This window comes from Elgaria multicarinata, chromosome 3 (genome assembly GCF_023053635.1).
Source record: "Elgaria multicarinata webbii isolate HBS135686 ecotype San Diego chromosome 3, rElgMul1.1.pri, whole genome shotgun sequence".
NCBI lineage: Eukaryota > Metazoa > Chordata > Lepidosauria > Squamata > Anguidae > Elgaria > Elgaria multicarinata.
Genome location: NC_086173.1, coordinates 156,812,906 through 156,825,666, shown reverse-complemented (window position 1 = coordinate 156,825,666; position 12,761 = coordinate 156,812,906). Strand labels below are relative to the sequence as shown.

Sequence of the window (12,761 nt, the reverse complement as noted above, 5' to 3'; positions counted from 1 at the left end):
CACTTCCACAATATTTCTTGGAATCGAGCAAGAAGAACAAACGTGCTTTTTATGTAATGTCTATATACTACCTTTCATACTTTTTAGGATTTCTGAGTTGTGTACAGTCAATGGTGTCACATAGCAAATACAACAATTAAAAAACACACACCACAGAGTGTTATAATATGCATCTTTAGAAATAAACAAGTCCCATAATATTGAACCTACCTGACCGAACGTTGACAGCTGTTGCTGCTGCCTGAAGGCCTGACAGGGGAAGGACAACTTTCATAACTTTTGATGCACTTCTTAGAACCTCCCCAAACTCAAGAAAGGAGATTCTCTCCTCAATAGTTCGGAAAACAATGCATCAGTGGGTGGACCCAAGATTGACAAAAAAAAATCTGACCTGCCTTTCTGAAAATTCAAATAAACTTCCTTGGCCACCTTTGAGGGCAGAAGCACTCCCAAGGTGGATCACAGCAATAAAATACACAAACTGTTGAAATATTAAAAGTGTCCAAACGTAAGCACAATAAAAAAGAAAGCAATAAAATATCAACAATAAAAGCCAACAATCAAACAAGCAACAACAATACCTGCAATACCACCAGCAGCAGTCCTAGCAAGAGAAGGCCTTTCAAGGTGTTCTTGGAAGCCAGCATAGGGAGAGTGAAACCCATCCAAGGCCAGCTGTAAACCTCCACCCAGAAGAGTTGGGTTCCCAACTTACGGTAAATGTGCCAAGTGTATGTGCTGTTTTAAATTTGTATTTCTGCACTGCTCCTGATTTTATCCTGGTTGTTCTTTTATATTGTATTTTATATGATGGTTTTATACTGTGGTTTTATTCTTTGAATGGTTCTAATTTTTGTGAACCGCCCAGAGGGTTTTGGTTATTGGGCGGTGGAGAAATGCAATAAAAAAATAAATACTTTTAGCTTGCTGGAACTGTTCCAATAAAATTTAAGAAAATAACTGTTAAGAATAAAAGTGATAATAAACACATAATAGTTTATAAATTTAATGATTCAACACAAAATATAACATTATAACAAAGTAAGAACTAAGTTGTCTACAAAAACTAGGAAGAAATGACACATATCACATTTTACTACTGATCTTATTTTGGTATAATGTTATGTGTTAAATTGTTACCAATTTCAATTATTAAGTGTTTATTATTACTTGTTATACTTAACAGTATGGATCAGTTAGTTTATTAAATTTTATATCTGTGTGTTTAGTAGTACCTCCATTTGAATCTTGTATCTCATTAATTTTCTTAAACCAATTTTGTTTTGAGTATTAATTTTTGTTTCAGACATGACCTTTATAATATTGCTCAAATTTGTTTCCTTGCAGTTTGATGTCTGGCACAATTATGCACTGCATGAAGGACGTATCAGATGATGAGGTTTGTGTAGTTTCCTCAACATTTTTTTTCAACTTGCCTTTACTAAAACAGCAATCCCTTTAATGCAAGTCTTTGTCTTGGCTTTGCTGACTGCATATATTTATTCAGTATTAGAAAATTCATGTTTCCTTTCAACACACTTACAAGAGTAAATAAACTATACAAGTAACATCAGATTAAGTAACTGAGAAAATCTATCCTGCCCCATATTTTGGAAATATTTGCGTGTCATGATCTTCCTTTGTTGTCTTAGTTTTGTAGTGTTTTCTGACTGAAGCTCTTTCAGATGAAGAGGGGTGGGGGAGAGAGAGAGTATTTCCTATGGAGGACCCGGCCCCTCCCTCCAAACTCCCTTCCTCTTTAGGAAACTTAATTCATTTTTTTTTTTTTTTTAGCCTTTAGCTGGCCAAGCAGCAAGATCCCTCGCCTCGCCTCCTCTCTAAATAGGACCGGGGAAACATCTTGCATTGCGCCTCATTGGTTTTTGGCTTTCCTTCGAGCGCAGCTGGCAGCAATTTCTCTTTTCCCGTTCCGGACGTTTTCTCTTCTTGCTGGATGAAGCCAGTATGTGTTTTTGGATTGTAAAACGTTGGTCTCCCTCTTCTTGCCAGTAGGCCCAAAAGATCTCAAAAGCTTCAGCAAGTCAGCCCAGGGCAGTAAAGCCTTCAGGGGTTCATCATCATCATCATCATCATCATTATTATTTATTTATTTATTACATTTCTATACCGCCCAATAGCCGGAGCTCTCTGGGCGGTTCACAAAAATTAAATTACTACTACTACTACTATTACTATTATTCAATTTATACCCTGCCTATATACAAAATACACACAATTTAAACAAGATGAAACGATCCATAAAGTAATACGGCATAATAACATACTACAGTCAGCAATACGTTTCTTAAAAGGGAAGGTCTGCCGGAATAACAGAGTCTTTAATGCCTGCTTGTCGACATTCAAAGAAGGGGACGGTGTAAAAGCCGGAACGGAACGGAACAGGCCGGAACAGCCCCATTATATTAAAAAACCATACCAAAAACAGTGGCATGTGTTAGCAACTCTTGAGAACAATATTTTAGGACTAAAACCATACCAATATTATATCACTATTAACCCCAAAACTCCCAAAACGACGCCCGGAACAGAATGGGATGGCCGGAACGGCCACTAGGGAACGAGCGATACCAACCAAACTCAACAGTCATGCATAACTAAATGGCAACGATGCAATAAGCCACAAAAGTTGCCCCGAAACCACGTTCAGATACCCGTTCCGGGCAAAAACACGTATTGCGCAAAACGGGCCGTAACGGCAGCTTCCCAATGAGGAAAGTCAACCAAACTCACCAGATGCACATAACTAGGTGGGACAAATATAGAAAGCTCCAAAAGGTGCCCCGAAACCACGTTCAGATACCCATTCCGGGCAAAAACGCGTATTGCGCAAAAACGGCCGTAACGGCAGCTTCCCAATGAGGAAAGTCAACCAAACTCACCAGATGCACATGACAAGGTGGGACAAATATAGAAAGCTCCAAAAGCTGCCCCAAAACCACGTTCAGATACCCGTTCCGGGCAAAAACGCGTATTGTGCAAAAACGGCTGTAACGGCAGCTTCCCAAAGAGATAAGTGAACCAAACTCACCAGATGCACATGACAAGGTGGGGCAAATATAGAAAGCTCCAAAAGTTGCCCCAAAACCACGTTCAGATACCCGTTCCGGGCAAAAACGCGTATTGCGCTAAACGGCCGTAACGGCAGCTTCCCAATGAGATAAGTCAACCAAACTCACCAGATGCACTTGACTAGGTGGGGCAAATATAGAAAGCTCCAAAAGTTGCCCCAAAACCACGTTCAGATACCCGTTCCGGGCAAAAACACGTATTGCGCAAAAACGGCCGTAACGGCAGCTTCCCAATGAGGAAAGTCAACCAAACTCACCAGATGCACATAACTAGGTGGGACAAATATAGAAAGCTCCAAAAGTTGCCCCGAAACCACGTTCAGATACCCGTTCCGGGCAAAAACGCGTATTGCGCAAAAACGGCCGTAACGGCAGCTTCCCAATGAGGTAAGTCAACCAAACTCACCAGATGCACTTGACAAGGTGGGGCAAATATAGAAAGCTCCAAAAGTTGCCCCAAAACCACGTTCAGATACCCGTTCCGGGCAAAAACGCGTATTGCGCAAAAACGGCCGTAACGGCAGCTTCCCAATGAGGTAAGTGAACCAAACTCAACAGATGCACTTGACAAGGTGGGGCAAATATAGAAAGCTCCAAAAGTTGCCCCAAAACCACGTTCAGATACCCGTTCCGGGCAAAAACGCGTATTGCGCAAAAACGGCAGTAACGGCAGCTTCCCAATGAGGTAAGTCAACCAAACTCACCAGATGCACATGACAAGGTGGGACAAATATAGAAAGCTCCAAAAGTTGCCCCGAAACCACGTTCAGATACCCGTTCCGGGCAAAAACGCATATTGCGCAAAACGGGCCGTAACGGCAGCTTCCCAATGAGGTAAGTGAACCAAACTCAACAGATGCACATGACAAGGTGGGACAAATATAGAAAGCTCCAAAAGTTGCCCCGAAACCACGTTCAGATACCCATTCCGGGCAAAAACACGTATTGCGCAAAAACGGCCGTAACGGCAGCTTCCCAATGAGGAAAGTCAACCAAACTCACCAGATGCACATAACTAGGTGGGACAAATATAGAAAGCTCCAAAAGTTGCCCCGAAACCACGTTCAGATACCCGTTCCGGGCAAAAACGCGTATTGCGCAAAAACGGCCGTAACGGCAGCTTCCCAATGAGGTAAGTCAACCAAACTCACCAGATGCACTTGACAAGGTGGGGCAAATATAGAAAGCTCCAAAAGTTGCCTCAAAACCACGTTCAGATACCCGTTCCAGGCAAAAACCCATATTGCTCAAAACGGGCCGTAACGGCAGCTTTCCAATGAGGTAAGTCAACCAAACTCACCAGATGCGCATTACTAGGTGGGACAGATATAATAACCTCTGAAATTTCCATGAAAGTCAGGTTCTGTTACCCATTCCGGGCCATAGTTCATATTCCCAAAATTAGCTGGAAAAGAAAATTATGGGTGAGGAAAATGAGGCACTATCTATTGTCGGGAAATTGCCTCGAAAGGCAACTTCTATGTGTATGAATGCAATCAAATAAACTACTTTCATTGTACTAACTGGAACATTTAATAAACTTTCTCAGAATCCGGAGTGAAGTTCTGCAAAGATGGTTTCCTACAGAAGCCCATAGTTGTCATGTGGTTTGATAGTGTGCTTAAAATATCAGTCTATGATGGCATTGTTGGAGTTGGCCTGTCTCATTCCATCATGAAGCTTACAATGACCTGTGGCTATTCACATCTTTCAACCTAACTTATCCCACAGGGTTATTACAAAATTGGGAAAGGCCATTGTAGTTCACCATGCGTTTCTGGGTGGCGGGTGGGATATAAATGTTCTGTCAAAAAAGCCCAGGTCTTTTGAGGATTGCCATGGGAGTACTGGAGGCTGCATTCCAGGAAGTCCAAAAACGTGGCCCCCAACCCCTTCCAGGGCTGATGGAGGCCTTCCCCCTCAGCCCTTTCCCCCAGGAAATTGGGTGCCAGTCCCGGTTGCCCTGGAGATGTCCATTTTTCCAGAGGTCCCCCGGGTTTTCCGGGTCATCTGGTCACCCTATCACACCAGGAGACAAAGCGTTAATGCCCACATTCCACAATCTTGACAGGTACCCCTCCCCTCCCCAAACATGGAATTTATTTTTAAAAGCCAATCACACAATTTTTAATTGTATGTTAGGTGTTTTGAATAGGTTAGCCCCATGTGAATAAGAGGGAGCTAGGTTGACCATTTGTTTGATTCAGTATAACCCATTGTCATTGGCTGTGATGTTCTGAAGCTTTATTAACATATACGCTTCTTTAGTCATATTCTTTATGACAACGTGAATACAAGAAAAATAACCACAAACAGTAAGAACAAAAACAATGTACATAATATCTATATACTCTGTGTGTGTGTGTGTGTGTGTGTGTGTGTGTAAATGTAAATGCTAACATACAGCACCTGTTAACATAAATTTTTGCCTACAGTGTAGATTATTCATTTCTCACAACACTTTGGACATTTGAATATACCACGAGAAGCTTGATTTATCTCAAGGCAAGAGAGATGGTACCAGTCCTGACATGCTCCCTCGCACAGAACCATGGTATCCTTCTTGGGTTTCTTGCACTGATCACCCATTAAGCACAAAGACCAAGATGAAGTGTAATACTGTTGTATTGCTGAAGACAAGAAGTGGATTGTAGAGAATGCTCCTTTCGGTGATTTTCTAGAAACAGGACTATTGAATTGCTGTCCCACCTATTAATGTGCGTATGGTGAGTTTGGTTGACTTACCTCATTGGGAATCTGCCGTTACGGCCGTTTTTGCGCAATACGGGTTTTTGACCGGAACGGGTATCTGAACGTGGTTTCGGGGCTACTTTTGGAGCTTTCTATATTTGTCCCACCTAGTCATATGCATCTGGTGAGTTTGGTTGACTTACCTCATTGGTAAGCTGCCGTTACGGCCCGTTTTGCGCAATACGCGTTTTTGCCCGGAACGGGTATCTGAACGTGGTTTCGGGGCAACTTTTGGAGCTTTCTATATTTGTCCCACCTTGTCATGTGCATCTGGTGAGTTTGGCTCACTTATCTCATTGGGAAGCTGCCGTTACGGCCGTTTTTGCGCAATACGCGTTTTTGCCCGGAACGGGTATCTGAACGTGGTTTTGAGGCAACTTTTGGAGCTTTCTTTATTTGTCCCACCTTGTCATGTGCATCTGGTGAGTTTGGTTGACTTACCTCATTGGTAAGCTGCCGTTACGGCCCGTTTTGCGCAATACGCGTTTTTGCCCGGAACGGGTATCTGAACGTGGTTTCGGGGCAACTTTTGGAGCTTTCTATATTTGTCCCACCTTGTCATGTGCATCTGGTGAGTTTGGCTCACTTATCTCATTGGGAAGCTGCCGTTACGGCCGTTTTTGCGCAATACGCGTTTTTGCCCGGAACGGGTATCTGAACGTGGTTTTGAGGCAACTTTTGGAGCTTTCTTTATTTGTCCCACCTTGTCATGTGCATCTGGTGAGTTTGGCTCACTTATCTCATTGAGAAGCTGCCGTTACGGCCGTTTTTGCGCAATACGCGTTTTTGCCCGGAATGGGTATCTGAACGTGGTTTCGGGGCAACTTTTGGAGCTTTCTATATTTGTCCCACCTTGTCATGTGAATCTTGTGAGTTTGGTTCACTTACCTCATTGGGAAGCTGCCGTTATGGCCCGTTTTGCGCAATACGCGTTTTTGCCCGGAACGGGTATCTGAATATGGTTTCGGGGCAACTTTTGGAGCTTTCTATATTTGTCCCACCTTGTCATGTGCATCTGGTGAGTTTGGTTGACTTTCCTCATTGGGAAGCTGCCGTTACGGCCGTTTTTGCGCAATACGCGTTTTTGCCAGGAACGGGTATCTGAACGTGGTTTCGGGGCAACTTTTGGAGCTTTCTATATTTGCCCCACCTTGTCAAGTGCATCTGGTGAGTTTGGTTGACTTACCTCATTGGGAAGCTGCCATTACGGCCGTTTTTGCGCAATACGCGTTTTTGCCCGGAACGGGTATCTGAACGTGGTTTTGGGGCAACTTTTGGAGCTTTCTATATTTGTCCCACCTTGTCATGTGCATCTGGTGAGTTTGGTTGACTTACCTCATTGGGAAGCTGCCGTTACGGCCGTTTTTGCGCAATACGCGTTTTTGCCCGGAACGGGTATCTGAACGTGGTTTTGGGGCACCTTTTGGAGCTTTCTATATTTGTCTCACCTTGTCATGTGCATCTGGTGAGTTTGGTTCACTTACCTCATTGGGAAGCTGCCGTTACGGCCCATTTTGCGCAATACGCGTTTTTGCCCGGAACGGGTATCTGAACGTGGTTTTGGGGCACCTTTTGGAGCTTTCTATATTTGTCTCACCTTGTCATGTGCATCTGGTGAGTTTGGTTCACTTACCTCATTGGGAAGCTGCCGTTACGGCCCGTTTTGCGCAATACGCGTTTTTGCCCGGAACGGGTATCTGAACGTGGTTTCGGGGCAACTTTTGGAGCTTTCTATATTTGCCCCACCTAGTTATGTGAATCTGGTGAGTTTGGTTCACTTACTTCAGTGGGAAGCTGCCGTTACGGCCCATTTTGCGCAATACGCGTTTTTGCCCGGAACGGGTATCTGAACGTGGTTTCAGGGCAACTTTTGGAGCTTTCTATATTTGCCCCACCTTGTCAAGTGCATCTGGTGAGTTTGGTTCACTTACCTCATTGGGAAGCTGCCGTTACGGCCCATTTTGCGCAATACACTTTTTTGCCCGGAACGGGTATCTGAACGTGGTTTCGGGGCAACTTTTGTGTCTTTTTGCGTCCCTGCCATGGAGGTATGCATGACTGGTGAGTTTGGTTGATATCGCTTGTTCAGTAGTGGCCGTTCCGGCCATCCCATTCTGTTCCGGACGTCGTTTTGGGAGTTTTGGGGTTAATAGTGATATAATATTGGTATGGTTTTAGTCCTAAAATATTGTTCTCAAGTGTTGCTAACACATGCCACTGTTTTTGGTATGGTTTTTTAATATAATGGGGCTGTTCCGGCCTGTTCCGTTCCGTTCCGGCTTTTACACCGTCCCTCAAAGAAGTCTGCAGGTCCATTTTGAAGAGCAGCAAAAGACAAGGTCCTCCGGCGAGTAGCTGCCAAACTCCAAAAGACGGTCATTTATTGGTTACTCTGGCGCCTTTAAATAAGATTTCGTATTCCCCAAAATCGCCGCCGGCAGCACGTGAAGGGAAGCCAAAAGCCGATGTGGCTCAATGCAAGATGTTTGCAGGGATCTGCTTAGGGAGATGTAGTAGAGAGAAGTTCTTGCTGCTTTGGCGTCCTAAGGGTTAAAGAAATGACATTGATTCCTAGAAGGGAAGGGCGTTTGGGGAGGAAGGAAGAGGGCGAGGCCTCCACAGGAAATGCACTCCCTCCTTCCCGAAGGCATCGGTGCTTCCTGTGTGGGAGCAGGTGAGACACCCCCGCCCCCCGCCTTAAGAATTAGGGTGAAGGGGAATCTCCGGGGGTGGGATATGAGGGCGGGAGAGGAGGGAGAACTCCGGGTGAAGCAGATGCCCAAATTCAACCCCCAGCTGGATAGGCGTCCCTTTGAAAAGAAAGATGGTAATAAAATAAGAGGGGAGGGAATTTTAAAGAGAATAAAAGGATTTTTTTTACAAAAGAAAGTCCTGTATGCAAAAAAACCAAAAAATAAATCGCAACAGAGCCCAAGCAGTGAATCCCAGTTTCAGTGGGGCACCAAACTTGTGGTCTCCTAAGAAGCAAGACATTGTTCTGCTCTGTTCCGGTGAGGCAGCTCCTAGTTAGGAATGGAGCCTCCATCTCCTGGGGCAGTATGTCTCAAAAAATCGGGGAGAACTATTATGTGTTTATTTAATGTACAACTAGGGTGACCACAGTTGCACTGAAAAGGAATTTCAACAGGTGTAATTTTGTATGCATACAGGACCTGGTGAAACTCCCTCTTCATCAAACATTTAAAGTTGTAGGAGTCTGTCCCCTTCTGTACCTGGTCACTCAAGCTAAATGGGGCAGGGCTCCTGCAGCTTTAACTGTTGTGGTGAAGAGGGAATTTCACCAGGTGCTGTATACATACAAATGACACCTGCTGAAATTCCCTTTTCAACACAATTGTTAAAGTTACAGGAGCCCTGTCCTCCTTTTCATATGGTCACCCTAGTAAAGCACAGTCTTTCTAAAGTAAAGGGAAATGTTTGTACTCAAGAGAATTTCTAGCTTCTATGCACAAACGGATTCCATTGATTAATATGTTGACCTTTTAAAATCAGCAGACTAATCAATAAAGATTTCTTTAAATGACTGACAGCCTTAATTTAAACCACTTGTAAGGAAACTTGGTGTAAGAGAGGCCTAAGGAAAAGATGGCGGTGGCAGCAGCAGCAGCAGCAGATGACACAAAGAGAGAGTGCGGCAGGAGGCTTGAATGAAGAATGGATACGTCCACAAGGGAAAGTCAAGAGAGGGAATGTGCATTTGGTTCACAGTGCAATGGCTACCATATTACAATCCCAGAAGAAATGCATAAAAGACAGGAAAAGGATAGGTGCCATATGCATTTAATTCTAAATCATACAAAGGCATTCAGTTCTGAATCATACAATGAACCTCATTGCAAAATTCAAACAGGGGAGAAACCATATCACTGTTTGGAGTGCGGGAAGACCTTCAGTCATCAAAGTAATCTTACTTGTCATCAAAGAACTCACACAGGGGAGAAACCATATCATTGTTTGGTGTGTGGAAGAAACTTCAGTCAGAAGGCACATCTCACTCAACATCAAAGAACCCACACTGGTGAGAAACCTTTTCATTGTTTGGAGTGTGGAAAGAGCTTCAGTCAGAAGATAAACCTCACTAATCATCAAAGAACTCACACAGGGGAGAAACCATATCATTGTTTGGAGTGTGGGAAGAGCTTCATTCAGAAGATAAATTTTACTAATCATCGAAGAACTCACACAGGAGAGAAACCATATTGTTGCTCAGAGTGTGGAAAGCGCTTCAGTCAGAAGGCACATCTTACTCAACATCAAAGAATCCACACCGGGGAGAAACCATATCACTGTTTGGAGTGTGGAAAAAGCTTCAGTCAGAAGATAAACCTCACTAATCATCAAAGGACCCACACAGGTGAGATATTATATCATTGTTTGGAATGTGGGAAGGGCTTTAGTCTGAAGAAATATCTAACTAATCATCAAAGAAATCACACAGGGGAGAAACCATATCGTTGTTTGGATTGTGGAAAGAGCTTCAAAAAGAAGACCTATCTCACTTCTCATCAAATAACTCACACAGCCGAGAAACCATATCATTGTTTGGAATGTGGAAGGAGCTTCAACCAGAAGATACATCTAACTAAACATCGAAGAACTCACACAGGGGAGAAACCATATCATTGTCTGGAGTGTGGACAAAGCTTCAGTCGGAAGCGAACTCTCACTTTTCATCGAAGAACTCACACAGAGGAAAAACTTGGAATGTAAAAGATTTCACATGGGAGAAACTATGTAAATAATTTGAATGTGGTAAGAGCTTTAGTCATCAGACAACTCTCAGTTTTCATCAAAGAACTCTCTCACCTGAAAAACAGTATGAATGTTTGGAGTGTGGAAAAAAGTTCAGTGAGAAAGAAACTTTCTCATCAAAGTCATGTGGGAGGATCTCTAATACTTTTTAGAATGTGGATGAAAATTAAATCTGAAAATACTTCTCGTTAAAGAACTTGCAAATCATAGAAATGCGGGTATGGAATGAGATTAATTTGTAGTAAGAGGGTTCGGAAGAAGAAAAATATATATTCTAATACTGAATAAATATGTGCTATTACTAAACTGAACACAGTGTGCCATTGAAGAGGGTAGGCATTTCTCTGTTAGCAAAGGCAAATAGGAAAAAAAAAGTTTTGGCAGTATATTCCTCAAAATTGTATTGCTTATAAAAATGTCACCCAGTGAGCTAATAATGTGAATCTGATCATAAGTGATGTACTTCATGAAGAGTATAATTGTGCCAAATTTCATTCTGCTGTGATAAAAATTGGAATAGGTTCAGCAAGTTTAAAAAGTGCGTGCAATTGACACATTTATCTCCTTTACTCCAATTTTTAGAAATGCATATCATGTTTTGTTAAACTTTGGTCCAAACTACTGATGTGTTGTATTCTGGCTTATTGAAAAAGGGGTCCTTTCAAGGGGGTTGATGAGGTTCTAAGCAGCGCTTCAAAAGTCATTAAGGTTTTCCTGCCCTGTTAAAGCTTTGGGCAGCAACCGCTGTCAACGTTGTGTCACTTATGCTTGATATTGTTCTAAATCTAAATTGCCAGTAGTCTGATGTTTTAGGACCGGTTCTATATTTCAGAGGGAATGTAGTGGATTCTGTGTGCAATGCCTATTCCTTGAATTATGAAATGTGATTTCATGGGTCAGACAAGGCTACATCGTATTACGCGACGGCTGGTGATTTATGCAGCAAGCAGGCAGGGGTCAACTCACTCGAGGCTTTGCCTAGCCAAACAGTAAGGCTCAGATGCTTCTTAAATCCAAACAGGAGCTTTTTTCCAATCAGTTGCCCAGATTGATATGCTGCAAAATAGATCTGTATGTTTGGCATTTGCAAGCCTCCTTTTTTTGGTTTGGTGAAATCGGGCATTGTTGGCACTTTTTGTCGCCGAGAACAAGTTGGGCCTATTCAGAAGACAACTTAAACCATAGCTTTAACCATGGTGATTAAACCAGAAAGCCAGGCCTTGTTCAGAGGACACCTTAAACGATGGTTTTAACCATGGTGATTAAGCCAGAAAGCCAGGCCTTGTTCAGAGGACACTGTGGCTTTAACCACGGTGAACAAGGGTTTTTGCTTTATCCACAGTGGTTAAAGCCATGGTTTAAGGTGTCTTCCGAACACAGCCTGGCTTTCTGGCTTAACCACTGTGGTTAAAGCTATGGTTTAAGGTCTTCTGAATGGAGCCAATGTGTAAATCATTTCTGACATTTGTTTAAATAATGTTCTGAGAAATTTAGGGGGAAGGGCTGAAATAGGAAATTAAGCTTTGCCAAGGCTGAGTCTTTGATGAGGGACTTTATCAAAGGCCTTTTAAAAGTCCAAGTAAGCAATGTCCACAACATCTCTCCTGTCTACATGTCTATTAACATTCTCAAAGAACTCAAACAAATTAGTGAGACAGGATTTAACTTTGCAGAAGCCATGTTGATTCTTTTTCAGAAGAATTTGTCCTTCTATATGCTTGTTAATTTTGTCTTTTTAATTTTTATTTATTACATTTATATCCCACCTTTTCTCCTCCAAGGAACTCAGGATGGGGTATATAATCCTCCGTCCTCTGCATTTTATCATCACAACAACAACCCTGTGAGATAGTTTGGGCTGAGAGTCTGTGACTTACCCAAAGTCACCCAGTGCGTTTCTATAGTTGAGTGGGGACTAGAATCCAGATCTCCTGGCTCCCAGAATAACATTCTAACCACTACACCATACTGGCTTTCAATAATGCTTTCAACCATTTACCTGGAACAGACGTTAAATTAACCGGCCTGTAATTTCCTGGATCCCCCTGGATCCCTTTTTTAAAAATGGTGTTACATTGGCCATCCTCCAGTCCTCTGAAACAGAAGCCGAACTTAGGGACATGTTGCATATTTTTTGTTAGAAGACCA

At 42.8% G+C, this 12,761-nt stretch overlaps 2 protein-coding genes across 3 annotated transcripts in view; one reads left to right on the top strand and one right to left on the bottom strand.

Moving 5' to 3' along the window:
• The window catches only part of LOC134396129 (oocyte zinc finger protein XlCOF6-like), a 66,920-nt gene that overhangs the window by 11,871 nt on the left and 42,288 nt on the right, over positions 1 to 12,761 (bottom strand). The window lies entirely within an intron of this gene.
• Positions 8,465 to 11,195, top strand: LOC134396245 (zinc finger protein OZF-like). The gene is made up of 2 exons (XM_063122666.1): positions 8,465 to 8,514; positions 9,415 to 11,195. Exon 2 carries the CDS (start codon positions 9,516 to 9,518, stop codon positions 10,569 to 10,571), a length of 1,056 nt encoding a protein of 351 aa, XP_062978736.1. The 5' UTR covers positions 8,465 to 8,514; positions 9,415 to 9,515; the 3' UTR covers positions 10,572 to 11,195.